This window comes from Scardinius erythrophthalmus (genome assembly GCF_964197995.2).
Source record: "Scardinius erythrophthalmus genome assembly, chromosome: 5".
In the NCBI taxonomy this organism is placed as follows: Eukaryota; Metazoa; Chordata; class Actinopteri; order Cypriniformes; family Leuciscidae; genus Scardinius; species Scardinius erythrophthalmus.
The window spans coordinates 19,575,984-19,594,562 of record NC_138225.1 but is presented as its reverse complement, the minus strand read 5'-3'; the positions used below and the strand labels follow the sequence as shown (position 1 = coordinate 19,594,562).

The following is an 18,579-nucleotide window of genomic DNA, read 5'->3' as shown; positions in this document are numbered from 1 at the left end:
ACAAGACTTTTAAGACCGTTATTAAAGGCGCAATATGTAAGATTTTAGAAACCACTAGCTCAGTGTTATGTAACTTGTTCAGTTGTGTACTTATCTCAAATGTTACCAACAATGTTTAAATCCAGAGAAATTCACAATTTTAACCAGTGTAACATCCCTTCTCATTGTGTTGCCTATCAATGGTAGAAACCATGGCAATTGTCTATGGCAGAAGTCTCATGAATAAAATACAGAAGTAATCATTGTAGCATCTAATACTCCAGTCGTCATGGACCACAATTATTCATTTTGGTTTGCAGCAGGTTCTGTCACCAAAGATAACTCCAAGATACATAAACTGATGGGTGAATCAAATGACCCAAGAAGAGTTTTGCACAAGAGGAGAAATAAAACAAGGATCAATTTATGTGTGGTATTTCTTAACACTGTTTAACAAGTCTGGTGAACAAGTCTATGGCAGTGTAACTAAATACAGTATGTGTTATACATAAATAGTAAGTCAGCCTTTTTGCAAATGCTGTGGGTACTTTTAAATATACTTTTAGTATGATTGTTTTGAACACACAAAACTGCGCTGCGTTACCCCACCATTTAATTTGACAAATAAAGTGACATGGATGCATAGTAATTTAAACATTACATTACTTGCAGTTAATTCATTAAAATTAAATATAATCATGTGATGAAATGTAACGGTTATCCATGACCATGAGTCCCGTAGATTGATTTCCATCTGCAGTGGAGGTAAAGACGATAACTCCCATCATTCGATGCTCCTTCACAGTGTCATCAAGCTCTACACCTTTGTTATTGCTTTGAATATGCAACCTCTAGCGGCGAAAATTACATACTGTGCCGTTAATTGAGAAAATAAGGAAAAATGACAGAGACTGCACCACAAAATATTTCTAAATGTTTTATTTGGAATAAATACCTTGAAGCATGACGAGAAAAAAAAAATATGTATAACAAGACATAATAGGTATTTACATGACTTGTTTGTGCACAGCCAAATGGATGTATACATGGTATACAAGCCCATGCAGGACATTGAAATCTTTTGCTGTAAGAATGCGCAAAAGAAAATATGCATTAAAGTAATACAGAAACCATCTTTTAGATGGATGATATGGTCACTCTGAAGAACCTTGATCACAAACGTAATGTGTTTTTGTGTATTACAGGGATTTTCACTTTCTGTGTACAAAGAACAACTTGCCACTGAAGCACAGGGCACAACACTGTACAACCTTGTGCCACCAGTCACCAGTTCTTAAAATTCATTTTAATAGTAATAATAACTTAGTTAAAATGTCAACTGTACCAGACAGGGCATGATTATAGCAGCTGCACCTCTGGCTCAGTGGTAGGTAGAGGACAGGAAAGGAGATAAACAGCATTACAACGAACAAACAAAAAAGTTCTGGTTGAAAGCTGGACGGGGAGAGAATGAGTATGGCAGTACAGAACATGGCTGACAGCAGGAAATATGCTGGCCAGTAAAAAATTGGGTCTGCTGAGCTAAATAACAGTGACTTTAAGGAGATGAATGGACATTCAAAAAGAGTCTGTCGGCTAACATGCTAACACACGTGTACTGATAAAACACAGGCCTTGTGTACACAAGGCTTTCTCATTGCTGTTTTTGTTTTAGGGGGCTAATACATCGGTGAAGACTTAAACATTTCCATGATCTGTACTTTGTCAAAATGGACCCTCTGAGTTACTGCACGTCATCTTGCAGCAGTAAAGGTGGATCATTGGATTGCACGAAAAGCCTTGTGGAAAGTAGTTAGACGTTTTCCAGTTACATTACAACACAGATGACTTCATTTATTTGCATGACGTAAAGCATTGGGATAACCGGCTTTGTCGCTCTGTTTGTGAAAAAATGCTAATATTTAAGCCTGTTTGTTGATACGAAGGACGTGCTGATAGAAACGTAGCCTGTGCTTCCTCTCAGCCCTTAAGCAATGTGAAAAATTGAAAACTAGTGAACAGTTACTCTTTTTTTGTTGTTGTTGAAAATATTAACCTCCTCTACAAATACTCCAGTCTCATGGATAGATATCTCTTTGATGTTGATCTTCATTTTTGGTTAATAATTATTTGCTCCCCAGGAAAAAAAAGGGTAGATCAAATGGTAGATTGCAGCCAGTTCCATGCAGTGCAAGGGCATTAATGAGTAAGTTTATTATATGCCCTGTGGAATGTTTTCGGTTAACCCAGATGGACTATATCAGTGCTTGTTGGCTTCTCTCCACTGTAGGCATTCATCAATGGCCATTTCAAACATCAATTAGCTCACACAAATAGAGATGTTTACACTGATGTCTGCAGAAAAAAAAAATCCGTTCAGTTAAAAGCATTGTATTTGTGCAGATTAGCCTTTAAAACTACACTGTTGTATTGGCCTCGCATTGCAGTGCCCAATGTCATCTCATTTGTAATCACAGGTATTCGTATAAAGTGTGGTTCTATCACATTATTTTCATGTTTGCATAGACACGTACATTACTGAGATGTTAACAACAAAAAATATATATGTCATATATATGTCAAAAATATATATGAAGATATTATGTACGAATACCTATGAATTGTAATGACATCAGGCTATAATGCTATTCATTATTATGAATTTGGTCTCATCTGGATGATTTACAGGTGATGGATTATTTAATAATTGTTACAATTGGAGGTAGAGTACTATTTGCATTTTTGTTCAAGCCTGTTTATCTCATGACCTCAGTTGTCTGTCTTTTGTCATTTTTTTTGTTGTCATTTTTTGTCCCTTTGTCAGGCAGATGAGAAAATATAAACTATGATCCAGAACATAGTCTTTTTTCTTTTTTCTTTGTTCTTTTCTCTTTTGAATATGCAATTCGGCAAAAATAGAAGGTCCATGTAGAGCAATAATAAAGCGAGATACTGATTATTTACAAGGGGCTAATGAACAGAAGTCCAGCTCCTGTGGCTTCTTCTTGTCTGCACACTTCTCCCTGGAAAGCAACGCTCCCACTTTTGTAACGCAGTGGAGCAGGCGCCGTTTGAAACCCTTCCCACAAGTCTTGGAGCAGGGGGACCAGTCACCCACCTCCCACATGGGGCAAGGTTCTCCACATGCCCGAATAGCACTTGGCTTTTGGTTAGGGTCACAGTCCACCCCAGGCCCACCATCTACCCCAAGACATTGCACCATCCTCCTCTGGAGTCCATTACCGCAAGTAACTGAGCAAACATCCCACCCTGCCACCACCCACTTCCCTGGTTTTAGTGCGATATCTTTGACGTACATGGGTGAGATTTTGTCCTTGAGAAGATCTGCCTCCTTTCCACCTTTCTTGATTCCTCCATCTTCCCTAAGAACACTGTTTTCAGCACGTGCCTTTTCTTCTTTCTTTTGCACCTTGTTATCTTTGCTCTCCCGTGGCAAGTAGAAAGAATAGCGTATGCGTGGAGGTGTCATCTGGCCCACAGACAGCACTTCAATTATCAGGGCTTCACCCAGAGGCTTCACAGCCTGTAGAGTCTCTGAGGACCCAACCGTTCCACTGTAGCGGAGTAGACTCCCTTTCACCAGAATATCCTTCTCCATGGCTGAAACCACATAGTTTCCATTCAGCAGGTACTTGCCCTGGTTGTTCTTGACAGCAAGATAGTTGTCATCACTCATGATGCCCTTGTAGCCACGCTGCCTGATGTCAACGTTGGAGGCTCCCATGGGAAGCATGACCACAAAATTGTAACCATGCCTGAGAAAAGAAAAAATATTAGAATGTTTTTTACATAATCTTTTCTTTCCTAGTACTGTATATCAGTTGACCAGTCTGCATGCATCAAAAATAATGAGAATGTGAGTTTGCAGTCTGTATTGAATGTGACCACATAAAAAAAAAAAAAAAGAATGGCAAGAAACTATCCTGTATAATGTAGGTATAAAATATATTATAATTGAAATATACCCTATAACAGAATCTAGTGAAATCTAATCAAATTTAGAATCAAATTTATAAACAATGCATGAATTCATTTAAAGGGGTCATGAATTGGGAAATAAAATTTTCCTTGATCCAAAGATCTTTCCTTGATCTTTGGCATGTAAGAGGTCACTGAACTGAAATATCCTGTAAGTTTCAGAGCTCAAAACTTCCTTGTTAGTCCAAAAACAGCTTTTATTAAAACCAAGCTCAGAAAAGACTAGTTTTGGATTTTGTCACATTATTATTATTATAACACGTTATATTGTTGGCAAATGTTTCAACTATGTTACGAGATATTTTTCAACATTGGAAGTTCCACATGTGTAATGGCGGGAACTTTGAAAATTATTTTAATATGCAAAACTGTTGCATTGGCCGTTTACTTCAAAGTCTTGAATGCGGCACGCCCATTAAAAGTGTTTGAAAGAGAGGGTCAAAACAGGATTGAAAATACCTTATTATTACTTGTAAATTAGGATATTTTTGATGTATTTTTTTTATCATTATAAGAGGACCTTAGAGAACAAAAAAATGCCGTTCTGTCAGGACCACTATCGTCAAATACGATTGGCAATTGCATACAGTTAGGATTAGCGGTATGGTTCTGTTCTGGGCAAGAACTCCCAGCGCATCCATGCAGCCTAGCATGGATAAGAGCAGGGAGAGCAGCAATAACCCCCCCTTTGGGTAAACAGAACAGAACCAACATGAATGTACTGCAGATATCATTAATTCAAGATTTTAAAGTACAACATCATTCGAGAATTTATTCTGATTCAAAGGGCACTCAGAAGGCCAAATACTGACTGGACGAGAGGAGGAGCTTGGGATGGAGGAGGGTAATTAGCTCCTGAGAACGTGATAGCTGCATGCTGATAATACTGATGGAGCTTATGTATACAGTGATACGTAATCATATAGGTAGACGTGGATCAGCTGAGAGTTAGCTGATGCGAGCTTGACTAATTTACCTGCCAGAACTGATGCTATATGCTTAATTTCATGACCCTTTAAGATTATTTATCTTCTTATTTAACTTCACTTACATGGGCTTGGTAAAAAGGCCTGAGACCTTCTTGCAGTTCTTGTTATCTCCTCCACAGACACCACACTTGTCAAACTTTTTGTTAGATCCCAGTTTTCCATCACAGCCTGCCTTGATGCATTTGCCTTGGACACAGACTGATGAGGAGTCAGGAGAACATGGTGTACCATCAACAACCTATAAAAAGCAGAGAAAAATTATTTAAATTATTTAAAATTTAAACGTAATTGCAGCATTTTATGGTGACTACAAGGGCAATTCTTTTACAACAATTTTTTTCTTTAAAAAACAATGATTCATGTATTGATGATTTAGATGAATACATTTTTTATTTATTTTTTGTAATTGAGTGAAATAATAGATATTAAAATAAAGATATACAGAAGATGTATGCATTAGAGGATTACATTAGATAAATCCTTTACATTAGATAAAGTGCTCAGTGTCAGAGCAGCTTTGCAAAACTGATTTCATTTTCTTTCTTTTTTTTTTTTTTTTTGTGGCGTTTTTGCCTTTATTGTGAACTGGGAGAGAAAGGGACAGGATCAGGACTCGAATGTGGGTCGCCCCAAGTGCAATCACGCTTCATGTTACATGCTACACGCTGCCTACGAGGCTATCGGCTCCAACAAAAGGCTGCCAGCTGAAAGTGAAAGAAATTAGTCCAGTATGTCTACCTAGTGAAAAAAAACCTATACCAAAATGGATTTAAAATAGCATGAAATAAATGTAAGTATACTACAAATCCATTAACATATTTACTGATATATCGCTTGAGACTTACTGATATAAATAATATAATTAAACTTTATTTGGAGTACTTCTTTATTGCACAATGCACATTTTTTAATATTAAGCCTAAAATGCGTTTTAATATGACTATTAGTAAGGATAGTATGATCTCTGTATAATATCATTCTTTAAATGCTAAATATTTAAAGTATACCTAAAGAATACTTGCAATAGTTCCACTTTAGCATAATCAAATATACTCAAGTATATCTTTAGTTGGACCTCAGCACTATTTCCGGACAACTAAAGTGCCTTAAGTACAAAATTAGTTGTTCCAATTTAGCAGACTTTAAGTATACCAATTTAGTACACCAAAAGTACAATTGCAGGGTATTTATATTATAAATGGGTATTTACATAAATATATAAATGTATGTATAACATTTTTTTGCCTTTGGCAAAACATGACTTGAGTAGAACAGCATGTCAGTTTCATAAACATACCTTTAGCCATGCACTAGTCATGACATAACTGTTGCATCTGTACAGTTTCACTCCACACAACACTATCTCACAAAAGATAGGCCCTTTCACCTTGGTTATCTTTCCTCTTCCTGACCTCTCGGCCCTGTCTGAAGTGACTAAGCTCACCACGTACTTTCTTCTCATGCGTATAGTAATGTTTTTAAATGAATGATTCTTTACATTTCAATAAATTCTTAGATGAATGTCCACTAACTCATAACTGTTCTGATATTGCATGTGTAGCCTTTCATGTACCAAACTATTGCAAATGTATTTTATGGTGTTAAGGTGTCTTAGGTTCACTTTATATCATAATCTCTTGTACTCGCTTACAGGATGTAAACTGTAGGAGACCCTATAAATTAATGTGTTTTCCGCATCCCCCATAAAGCCTCAAGCTCCATTATCTCCAGTGAGAGAAGCTCTTTTTCATGAGACACAAAATAGGTTGTATATTACCTAAGACTATATATATGACTAAAATATGATATTATTAATGTTATTATATTATGTTAACTCATATATTTCCCCTGAATGCATGATATTCATATTAAAATTAAATATTAAAATAATATTTTTGTATTTATATATTTTTGATGCTTTTGAACCCAACTTCGTTATATATTTTTTACAAGTCATTTCTAAATGTGGTAGATGGTTCTTAACAATTATTGCTCACCTTTGGTGCAAGAACATAGAAGTATCCTGTTCCATTTGCCCTGCAGATCAGCTTGCACATATCTTTGGCCGACACACCAGAATATTTGGGCACCCACACCACAGAAGGGGTGAGCCGGTTAGTGTTCAGACTAAACCCATTGTAAGCTTCACACTGCTCCTCACGATAGCTCTTGCCTAAAAAAAAGGGGGCAGATGAAAGAAGAGCACATTCTTGAAATATTTGATTCCATATGCAAGTCATACAAAAAACAAAAATTATTCCAAATGATTTTTGTTTACTTAATGTATCCATTGATGCTGATTTTTTGGGGATAAAAAACAATTTGAAATGGTTTTTAAACCTGTGTCAGTGCATGGGGATAGGTTGCAAGACCGGTATTTGACCCTCACTCCCTGACAGTATTTGCCTTCGTTCTCTGGCACAGGGTTGTCACACTCTCTCTTAGACAGCTGCACACCACCTCCACAAGTTCTGGAGCAGGTACCAAATGGCCCCCATTTACCCCATCTGCCATCCACCTAACAGAGAGGAACAGGAAGAGGGGGATGTCAGAGCTCACTTGACCTTTAAACATTAAACATCCCATGACAATTTAAATCCAAACAGCAACTTTTTTTTTGGCCGGGCAGTGTGTGAAGGTACCTTAGTTTTAGTTATCTCCTGTTTCTCCATGCATGTGCCCCGCATGCAAAGCTGTCCGTCCCCGCAGCTGGTTCCATCTGCCCACGGAAAGTGTCTTGTCTGGCACACCAGTTGCCCACGGGTCTTCCCTGTGCACCATAAGCGCTGACATGGTGCCTGCATGAATGGGCACGGCTTTGAGCCGGCACCGAAGGCAAGCTCACACTGCCGCTCTAAACCATACGATGCACCAGGAAGCACGTCTGGAAGAGCTAACGGTTTCTGAGGTTGATCCAGCAGACAATCACCTGCAACGATATCAAACAATAACAGAAAGTTACATATATGCAGTTGTATGAAATTGTATTTACAGCACTTTAGATATTTATGCTTGCTCTAATTTTATCTGTTTTTCTTATTATTTTATTAAAATATACAATTATTTTACAAAACAAAAAAACTGGGGTGAAAAAAGTATAATTTTAGGGCTTTGGGTCATTTTGACCCGTGAGGGAAGGATTTGTTACAGAATGCAAGGAGAGGATGAGGGTTAAAATACAAAAAGTATTGTTTTTAACAGTAAGGAACTAAAGTTTAATGACTAAAATGTGGGCATGACATATTTGTTTTAGATTTTTATGTTTATCACAGATGTAGTGTACATACACGTCTAAGTCTACAGAGGGCAAATACCAACCCTGAGAGGGGTTTGAATCCCACAGGGACCCCACTGTAAACCTTCACAGAAACACTCCAGTCAAACAGTTACATCAGTTGCCACACTGTTTAAACAAAAATTTAGATCACAGAATTTTTGCAAGCTGTAACTTAAGCTGACCTTGAGACATCTATTGCTTTGAAGACAGCTTTTTAGAAAGCACCAGCACTGAGGTGTTAAACCCAGACTGTCTAAAGTCTAAATCACTCTATTTAGCACTAAGCTGACTCATATACACTACCATTCAAAAGGGTACGGTTCGATTTTTAAAATGTTTTTAAAAAAAAAATATTTTGTGCTCACCAAGGCTACATTTATTAAAAAATACAGTAAAACAGTACAATTTAGAAATATTATTACAATTTCAAATGACTTTTTTATAATATTTTAAAAAATAAAATTACTGCAGTTATTCAGTGTCACATGATCCTTCAGAAATCATTCTAATATACTTGAGTTGGTGCTCAATAAACATTTCTTAATATTACAGATTTTATATTATATGGTTGTGCTGCTTAATATTTTTTTGGGGAAACGTGATTTTTCAGGATTCTTTGGTGAATAGAAAGTTCAGAAGAAAAGCATTTATTTGAAACATATTTTTTGTAACATTATAATGTTGGTTTGAGAAAGCCAGCATACTGAAATGCTATTTAAACTTAATATTATTCTTCTGAGACTAAATTTTCTGACTCATAGAACGTCTCTGGTTACTCACGTAACCTTAGTTCCCTGAGAGGAGGGAACGAGACATTACGTATGGGGAAATCCATTTTCCTCGAATTATGAAGTCTGATTTGAATAACTCTTTTGCTTGCAAATAGCCAATGGCGATCCCGCCTTCACCTGATTGGCTGACAACTCCCAATATAGGTGACGGCGGGCGCCAAAAACCTCAGAATCTTAGCTGAACGAGAGTAAGGAGACAGAAGTCTTTCCCACACGGCATGTTACGTAATGTCTCGTTCCCTCCTCTCAGGGAACTAAGGTTACGTGAGTAACCAGAGACGTTCCCTTATCGAGTCGGTCTCTCGACATTACGTATGGGGAACAATAAAACCCCCGCCGTGTGGGAAAAGCACGGCCCAGCTCGCACGAGCTCAAGTAGAGCACAAGCATAATCCCTACCTCACACAGCTCAGGTTCAGGCACCGGACCTGGTTGAAACACCTACTGGCACAGAGCCAAGTCGGCGCCCGCACCAACGTAGCCCCGCTCACCTAGTTAAGCAACACTGAACTGAAGTGAATGGGGGATTGCAGCAATGTGATTGGTGCTTAGGAATACACTGCCGGCAAAAATGCGGGCATAATAAGGGGACATAGATATAGTGAACATAATGCAACTATTGCAAATGGCTCGCACTGCTTACACGACCTGGTCGAAACCATGACTAGAGCGCGCGCCGACGGGGCGTGTCTGTAGTCTAATCCAATGAGAACTCAGCTCCCTCTCCCTGCACTGACAGTACATGTGGTGCGAACGAAGGAATATCCAAGTTATAGAATCTCGCAAACGTGTTGCGAGAGGACCAGCCTGCTGCGAAACAAATGTCTTGAATAGACATGCCCTTCGCCCATGCCCACGATGACGCCAAACTCCTCGTGGAGTGGGCGTGCACCCCTATAGGGCAAGCGGCTCCCCGGGCAGCATAAGCCAGTCGCACAGCCTCCACTATCCAGTGCGCTAACCTCTGTTTCGACAGCGTGCCGCCTTTCTTGGCACCCGCGTAGCAGACGAAGAGCTGCTCTGAAGTTCGAAAATGGCTAGTTCTGTTCACATAAGCACGTAGGGCACGCACGGGGCACAAAGCGTACTTCTGAGACACTGAATCACTGTCGTCATCGGAAAAAGCTCGAATTGTAACCACCTGTGCTCTGAACGGCGTTGAGAGCACCTTAGGCGAATAACCTCGCTTGGGTAAAAGTCTGACCATGCAATCGTCCGGTCCAAACTGCATACATGCGCTGTTTACTGACAGGGCATGTAAGTCCCCCACCCGTTTCCCGCAGGCTAGCGCGAGCAGAAGCGCCGTCTTAAATGAGAGCACTTTAATGTCGCTAGACTCAGCTGGTTCAAAAGGTGGGTCGGACAGTGCACTAAGTACTAACGACAGGTCCCAGACCGGCATCTGACGAAGGCGGGGGGGATTAAGCCGCCTAGCCCCTCGCAGAAAACTTGTTATCAAGGGGTGTTTCCCCACTGAATGGCCATCTAGCGTATCACGAAAAACGGCAATAGCGGCCACGTAGACTTTCAGTGTAGATGGCGCACTACCAATATCCAGACGTTCCTGTAGGAAGGTCAGAATAACGGAAATATCGCAATTCCTGGGGTCCTCCTTTTTGACAACACACCAGTTAGCAAAAACTTTCCACTTCAGAGTGTATAAGCGCCTCGTCGAAGGGGCTCTAGACTCTGCTATTGTCTGCAGCACTCGCTGTGATACTCCGCGCTGACCTGCCACACATGCAGGTCCCATAGCTCCGGGTTGGGGTGCCATATGGTGCCCTTCGCCTGAGATAGGAGGTCCCTTCTCGGTGGTATCCGCCACGGGGGAAACCGCGACATGTTCACCAGCTCCGGGAACCACGGCTGGTTGGGCCATTTGGGCGCTACCAAAATTAACGCACATCTCTCCTCTCTGATCTTTTGCAGCACCAGCGGCATTAACTTGATCGGAGGGAAAGCATACTTCTGTCCCTTCGGCCAGTGGCTCGACAGTGCGTCTCCCTCTAGGGGGGCTGTTGTCAATGCGAAGTACAGCGGGCAGTGTGCGTTCTCCTGCGATGCAAAGAGGTCGATCTCCGCTTTGCCAAACAGATTCCAGATCATGTTTATCGTCTGCGGGTGAAGCCTCCACTCTCCGTGCACAATGCCGTCCCTGGACAGCATGTCCGCGCCGCAATTCAAACTGCCCGGCACGTGCACTGCTCGAATCGACAGGAGAACTCTGTCCGTCCATAATAGCAGCCGTCTTGCTAGCCCCTGCAGGGATCGCGAACGTAAACCTCCCTGGCGACTGATGTACGCCACCACTGCCGTGTTGTCCGTTCTGATGAGAACATGACGGTCTTTCACAAACGGGAGGAAACCCCGCAGCGCTAGATGAACCGCTTCCATCTCCAAGCAGTTTATATGCCAGCGCGTCTGGTCCCCTGTCCACGTACCGAATGCCGGTCTGCCATCGCAGAGGGCTCCCCAGCCTGACAGTGACGCATCCGTAGTGACCACTACTCGTCTGACCACTCTGCCCAAAGCAGTACCCTGCTCTAACATGGTCGAATCGAACCAAGGCGCTAGAGTCTCCAGACATGAACGCGTTATAACAAGGCGTTCCGTTCCTGCTCTCCACGCCCGCGGCTGTACTCGGCTCTGTAACCAGTGTTGAAGCGGTCTCATGTGCAACAAGCCCAGTCTGCAGACGGAGGCTGCAGCTGCCATCAGACCGAGTAGCCTCTGAAACGTTTTTAGGGGAATGGCTCTGCCTTGAACGAATAGGGCTAATGCATTGCGAATCGACTGGATTCTCGACTCTGACAGCTTCGCGATCATAGCGCGCGAGTCCAGCACCATACCGAGGAATGTGATAGACTGGCACGGTTGAAGGGCGCTCTTCTGCATGTTCACAGACAGTCCCAAACCCGTCAGGTGGGCGAGGAGTCTGCGTTTGTGTTCCTCGAGAACACACTCCGACCGCGCGATGACTAACCAGTCGTCGAGATAGTTCAGAATGCGCATTCCACTGAGCTTCAGGGGAGCAAGCGCTGCATTCATGCACATTGTAAATACACGGGGGGCGAGAGCCAGCCCGAACGGCAACACTTTGAACTGGTATGCCACACCTTCGAATGCAAAACGGAGGAAGCGCCTGTGATGCGGGGCTATCTGAATGTGGAAGTATGCATCCTTCAGATCCACTGCAATGAAGTAATCGTCGGGCTGAATGTGCGCGAGGATCTGCTTCACAGTTATCATTTTGAACGCGCGTTTCGCGAGCGCTTTGTTCAGTAATCTCAGATCTAAGATGGGGCGCATACCTCCGTCCTTCTTCGGTACTAGAAAATAACGGCTGTAGAAACCGGAATTTCTCCGCTCTTCGGGTACTATCTCTACTGCTTGTTTGGCCAGGAGAGAAGAGATTTCTGCCCGAAGTAGCGGGGCGCTCTGTTCCGACACCTCTGTCATAATCACACCGCCAAAGCGGGGTGGTCTGCGAGCGAATTGGAGTGTATAGCCGCGTTTTATTGTGTTTAACACCCAATATGATGCCGTCGGGAGCGTCGACCACGCGCCCAGGTGGCTCGATAAGGGGGGTTTTAATGCATGCTGCGGCGGGGGCTGAGCGCCAGCCACCGGGGAAGCATTGACCGCTACATGAATGACAGGTGACTCGTCCGCGGCTTTTCGTACGGGGACATAAACAGCCACCTCCTCGGGTTCCCCCGAGCTTCCGCTCTGCGAAACGTCCCCCGGGGGAGAGGTTTCGCTTATGACGCGGGTAATAGTGTAGGGAGGAAGAAAGCTCTTTTGCTGAGACATGTAATGCACTTTGTTTATTGAAACAGAACACAGCGGTTTCAAAATCAAGACATTCACGTCGAACTCTGGGCGGGAACACGCCCTCTTTGCAACGGGTCCGACGAACACGTCCCGTGCTCTCTTCCCCCCGACACGCACATCAGGAACGCTGCCCCTTCTTGCCCGCCGGGCGCCCTTGGCTGCTAGAGGCCGGCTTCGCACCAAAACGGGGCTTTCTAAACTGCCTCTGGCGGAAGGGAGGCTCCGGCTCGCGACGCTCTGCCGCACTCGGGGACGCGCGCCTGGTGTGTCCCGCCGGGCGCTGTGCTGATGAAGACCTGGACCTCGCTGCGGGGGGGGCTTGAGACCGTTTCGGCAGGAGATGAGGCATCATCTTAGATTGCTTGACGGTCTCGGCGTACTTGTCAGATAGTGACTCCACCGCAACACCGAAAAGACCCGTAGGGCTCACCGGCGCGTCCAGGAACTGCCTTTTATCCGCGTTGCGCATCCCTGACAGCGTCAGCCACAGATGGCGATGTAGGGCCACCAGACTGCCCATATTGCGGCCGATTCCCTGGGCGATCTTTTTAGACGCCGCCAGAGAGAGATCCGCCGCCGTGCGCAGTTTCCTGAGCAGCTCCGGGTCCGGGCTTCCCTCATCCAGGGACCCTAGGAGTCTTGTTTGGAAAACTTGCAAGATCGCCATCGTGTGGAGGGCAGATGCTGCATGTCCAGCTGAGGTGTACGCTTTCTCGGCGATGTGGGCAGTAGCCCGACATGGCCTAGAAGGCAGCTGGGCGGTCTTCCAGCCGGGAGCAGACGCCAGATGGGCCGCGATGGCATCCTCAACGGGAGGCAGTCGCGCGTACCCCAATTTCTCCGCTCCTTCTACTGTCGTGAGCAGTTGGGTACCTTGTGCATGGGCTCGGGCTGAAAAAGGGGAGCGCCATGACCTGGTGAGCTCCTCGTGGACCTCCGCGAAAAAGGGCGCGGGTCTCCGCGGGCTTTCAGCCTGACGGCCCGCGCCGAGGAAGGAACCGTCCATCCATCTCTTAGACGGCAGCTCCTTGGGAGCTGTCCACTCCAGCTCCAAATCCGCCACAGCCTCTGTGAGAATGGCCATAAGCTCTGCGTCCAACGAGGCAGGGGCGCCTTCAGATGGAGACTCAGACCACGCTCCCGGGTCGGAGGCACTGGTAGACATGGCGTCGTCACTGTCGTATCCAAACGAGACCATCTCCCGCGCTTCTTCGGGAGGGCGGAAACTGGCCTCAGAGTAAGATAAGGGCTCTGCCACGTGAGGATGGCGTGGGTGTTGGGCCGACGCCAGCGCCTCGACAGAATCCACAGATGGAGTTCTCTGCCGTCTCCCGGTCCGCGGCTCGGGGGCGGCAGACTGGGGAGAGGCAGGAGAAACAAGACCGTCGTTACGTGTAACGGCCAGCCTTGCACGAAGGATCTTAACGGGAAGCTCCTCACAGGCAGGACATCCCGATTCTCCGAATGCCGCCTCCGCGTGGGCCCGACCCAGGCACTGCACACACTGCTCGTGTGCGTCTGGGAATTCGATGGGTCCACCACACATGCGGCAAAGAGACATGATGATAATCCACCGGAACGCGAGAGGGGATATTATTCCTTACTATATTCCGCTCTAATGCGTACATCAACGGTGAAACCAGACTTCGAGTGAAGAAAAAGATTCTGAGGTTTTTGGCGCCCGCCGTCACCTATATTGGGAGTTGTCAGCCAATCAGGTGAAGGCGGGATCGCCATTGGCTATTTGCAAGCAAAAGAGTTATTCAAATCAGACTTCATAATTCGAGGAAAATGGATTTCCCCATACGTAATGTCGAGAGACCGACTCGATAAGGGAACTTTAATTCTCTAAGCACCAAACTCACCACAGACCTTGGGCCTAGTCTGAAGTTCACCTTATTTTCCACGACAACAAGGGTGATGCCATTGTGTTCGTTTTGTCTTCTTACTTCTGGCTGAGAGGGACTTCAACTTACGGCTGAAAGGGACCTACCCAAGTTGCTAGACGTAATTATATAGCTGTAACGGTAAAATATAACGGTAAAAGTATTATATACTCAGTTAAGGGCTGCCATAACAATTGGATTAAGAGGAGAGAACAATTGAACCAATGGTGTTACGAACACAATGTGAAGCGGTCGGAGTGTTGTGGTGAACTTTACAGTTTACAGCCACCACCTAAAGACGAGGAGCACCTGAGGCAATGGCGGAAGGCGCTAAACTTGAAGTACCCACCCAAGCACCCTTATGTGTGTTCGAACCATTTCATGGACGGGAAGCCAACTGACGAACACCCTTACCCCGAGAAATGGCTTGGCTACAATGTTCCGGTAAAGAAGTCGGGTGCTGAACAGGTTGTCAGATTCAGGTAAGCTAACTTAAAGGAGAACTCGGCAACTCTAGCGAACTCTAGTCACTTCTTCGCTGATTTTCCCTTTTGTTGTCGCATGTTTTCCCCACGAGCTCCCCCTACAGCTGTGGGGGGGCGTATATTTCACAACACAGTCGTAAAAAACTCACTTGCGGCGGCCTCCTCCCCCTCTCTACCGCTGCTTATGTGCGTTTGTTTTGATCGGAGCAAGCCAACTGTATCGTGTGGAGCTTTGTCTACCGAGGTGGGTAATCTGGTAATACATCATACATGCGTGTGTGTTTATGTCGAATTGCCATAAAGCAATTTGTGTTTCGCGCTCGTTCTCGTTCTAGTTCTCGCTTCTCACGAGACTTCCAATTTCTATCTTGCCGGGACGGTAGTGAACAAGTTGAACGCTGGGGGGAGTGGGGAAAGTCACCAATATCACCAGAACAGGTTGTTTAACCATCCAAATGATTTCTAGACAGTTTTATTAAGTTAAAAAAGCTACCAAGTTCTCCTTTAACGTTACCTAACTGTTAGCTATGTGCTTGTTAGCCTATTGTTAGATTCGTGAAGTCCGTTCTATGAATACATTTCAGATCAGTAACGAGTCGTTAACAAAATACAATGAATCTTGCATGATTACCATTGCCCACCAATATATGTCATATTTCTTATATTTCTTTTACTTTGTGATATGGACCTAAGGGTCTGAAATAATGAATGAATGAATATTCACGATAGTACAAGATAGGCTATTATGGTACATTACAGTCTTACAATAGCTCACATTATTCCTGTAAGTTACAGAGATTGACGATGCTAGCAGGCCAGCTAGCTACATCTCTCATTCAGATATTGATATTGATTGATATTGACCTACGTAGAGTTAGGAGATTGTTTGTATACTGTCTCGTTTTTAATGCCTCTCTCTCTCACACACTGTTCTGTGTAAGTATGGGTGCCATCATATATTAGTACTTAAAATAGATCATGAGAATTAATGTAAAAATGTTTATGGTTATATTATTTCCACAGATGCATCGATGAGCGTCAGTGATGCAGTGGACAACTGTGAGGATGATCACATCCATATGCCCCAGACCTGTGATGCAGAAACACAATGGGAGGATCCATCTGTCTCTGACCCCAACTACGCTTCAAAATCTCAACTCAACCTGAAGCCACCTACATCTGAAATGGGAACACAATACGTTGAGCCGACACCATTGTACATAACTCTGCTGAGAAACGGCCACCTTTGTCAGCTCTACACAGGGTCGACATTGGATGCATTCCATTCAGTTGCCGAACACCTTACCAATTCATACACCTTCCCAGGGAGACAATCCAGGCAACAATGCCTCAGTGTTTCAGAGAACAATTTTGATGTGTGATCGACTGTTCAGACACCCCTTCAAAAGCCACGCAACCTTGACTCAAGAGGTGAGTCCTACAGCCATTACTACTGCCAGAACACCATCAAATACCTGGTCTCCATTGCACCGTGTGGACTGATCATGTTCATCTCACCAGCGTATGGAAGAAGGTGCAGTGATAAATTCATAACTGCAAATTCAGGGTTCCTGGAATACCTTCGTCCAGGCAATGAAGTAATGACAGACAGAGGCTTCACCATTACCGATCTCCTCTATGAAAGGAAGGTGAAACTTGTCCTTCCAGCATTCACCAAGAGAGGCATGCAACTCTCTGAAGAAGACACCACTAACACTAGGCGAATCGCCAATGTACATGTCCACGTTGAGCGGGTCATATGCCGACTTAAAAACTTCAAAGTCCTGTCTCAAACATTTTCAATTAACTTCACCCCTAAAATTGATACAATTCTGAGAATTTGTGCAGCCCTGTGCAACCTTTGAAGCGAAATAATTTCTGATGTATAGGATGAATAAATGTTGATTTGTAGGTGCGTTCCATGTCTGTCTATACTTTCTGCTTTGGTTTTGCTTTAACTAATCAGTGTATTTGTGTAAGTAGTTATTTTTATAAAACTTTACAATGTGACCAGATGTTACCTGTTGTGAATAGTTATTTTTATATGACCAGATGTTACCTGTCAGTAATTTATTATAAAACCATATAATGTGAGCTCTGTAGATTCCCCTTAAAACTTAAGTTAAAGTCTTCTGGTTAGAAGGAATAAGTCATGTCAAGTTTGTAAATGGGTTAGCCAATGCTGCCACTTGGAAATATTATAAGGAAACATGGAATTAGTTTCCATTGTTATGCTGATGACACTCAACTATATATTTCATCACGGCCGGATGAAAACGCTAAATTATCCAAATTGACAGAGTGTGTTAAAGATATAAAAGATTGGATGACGCACAATTTTCTTTTATTAAATCCAGATAAGACAGAGGTAATACTTATCGGTTCAAAAAACCACCCACAAAACCTCTTACAATACAACTTTAACATAGTAGGGTGTCCTGTTACTTTATCCTCTACAGTAAAAGACCTGGGTGTTATATTAGATTGTAACTTGTCTTTTGAAAATCATATTTCATATGTTACAAAAACAGCATTTTTTCACCTTAGAAATATTGCTAAATTACGTAACATGCTATCTGTTTCTGATGCAGAAAAGCTAGTTCATGCATTCATGACCTCGAGACTAGATTACTGTAATGCTTTATTAGCTGGTTGTCCTGCATCCTCAATAAACAAGCTACAGTTAGTCCAAAATGCCGCCGCTAGAGTTCTTACTAGATCAAGAAAGTTTGACCATATAACACCAATTTTATCATCACTACATTGGTTACCTATAAAGTTCCGTATTAATTACAAGGTATTGCTACTGACTTATAAAGCCCTAAACGGCTTAGCTCCAGTTTATTTAACGGATCTTCTATCGCCCTATAATCCATCGCGCTCTTTAAGATCACTAAATTCGAGGCTTTTGGTCATACCTAGGATATCTAGGTCCACCAAAGGAGGGAGAGCATTTTCACATCTAGCACCAAAACTCTGGAATAGTCTTCCGGATACTGTTCGTTGCTCAGACTTGCTCTCCCAGTTTAAAACTAGATTAAAGACGCATCTCTTCAGCCAGGCATTCATATAATACTTTAATCTTACAGTTAAATCCGGTCTCTACTTCATAAACGCCAGAGGAGAACTGGCCCCCGACTGAGCCTGGGTTCTCCCAAGGTTTTTTTTCTCCATTAGGTCACCTAATGGAGTTTTTCGGTTCCTTGCCACTGTTGCCCTTGGCTTGCTCAGTTGGGGATGCTTAAATTGATTAATCGATTCACCAGTGCTATTGATCTGCATTATCAAACGTGGATGTTTTACACCAGAAACAAACACTGATGTACTATTTTATTTAAT

The 18,579-nt window shown here is 43.4% G+C and overlaps 1 protein-coding gene across 1 annotated transcript in view; it reads right to left on the bottom strand.

Annotated features, from left to right (window-relative positions):
• Window positions 1-908: 908 nt before the first annotated feature.
• The window catches only part of adamts15a (ADAM metallopeptidase with thrombospondin type 1 motif, 15a), a 37,468-nt gene continuing 19,797 nt past the window's right edge, over window positions 909-18,579 (bottom strand). Inside the window, exons 4-8 of the mRNA XM_081366020.1 lie at window positions 7,610-7,896; window positions 7,308-7,485; window positions 6,965-7,140; window positions 5,030-5,205; window positions 909-3,755 (exon numbers count right to left, since the gene is read on the bottom strand). Coding sequence (XP_081222146.1) covers window positions 2,936-3,755; window positions 5,030-5,205; window positions 6,965-7,140; window positions 7,308-7,485; window positions 7,610-7,896 — 1,637 coding nt within the window. The 3' untranslated portion in view covers window positions 909-2,935. The remainder of the gene's footprint in view (window positions 3,756-5,029; window positions 5,206-6,964; window positions 7,141-7,307; window positions 7,486-7,609; window positions 7,897-18,579) is intronic.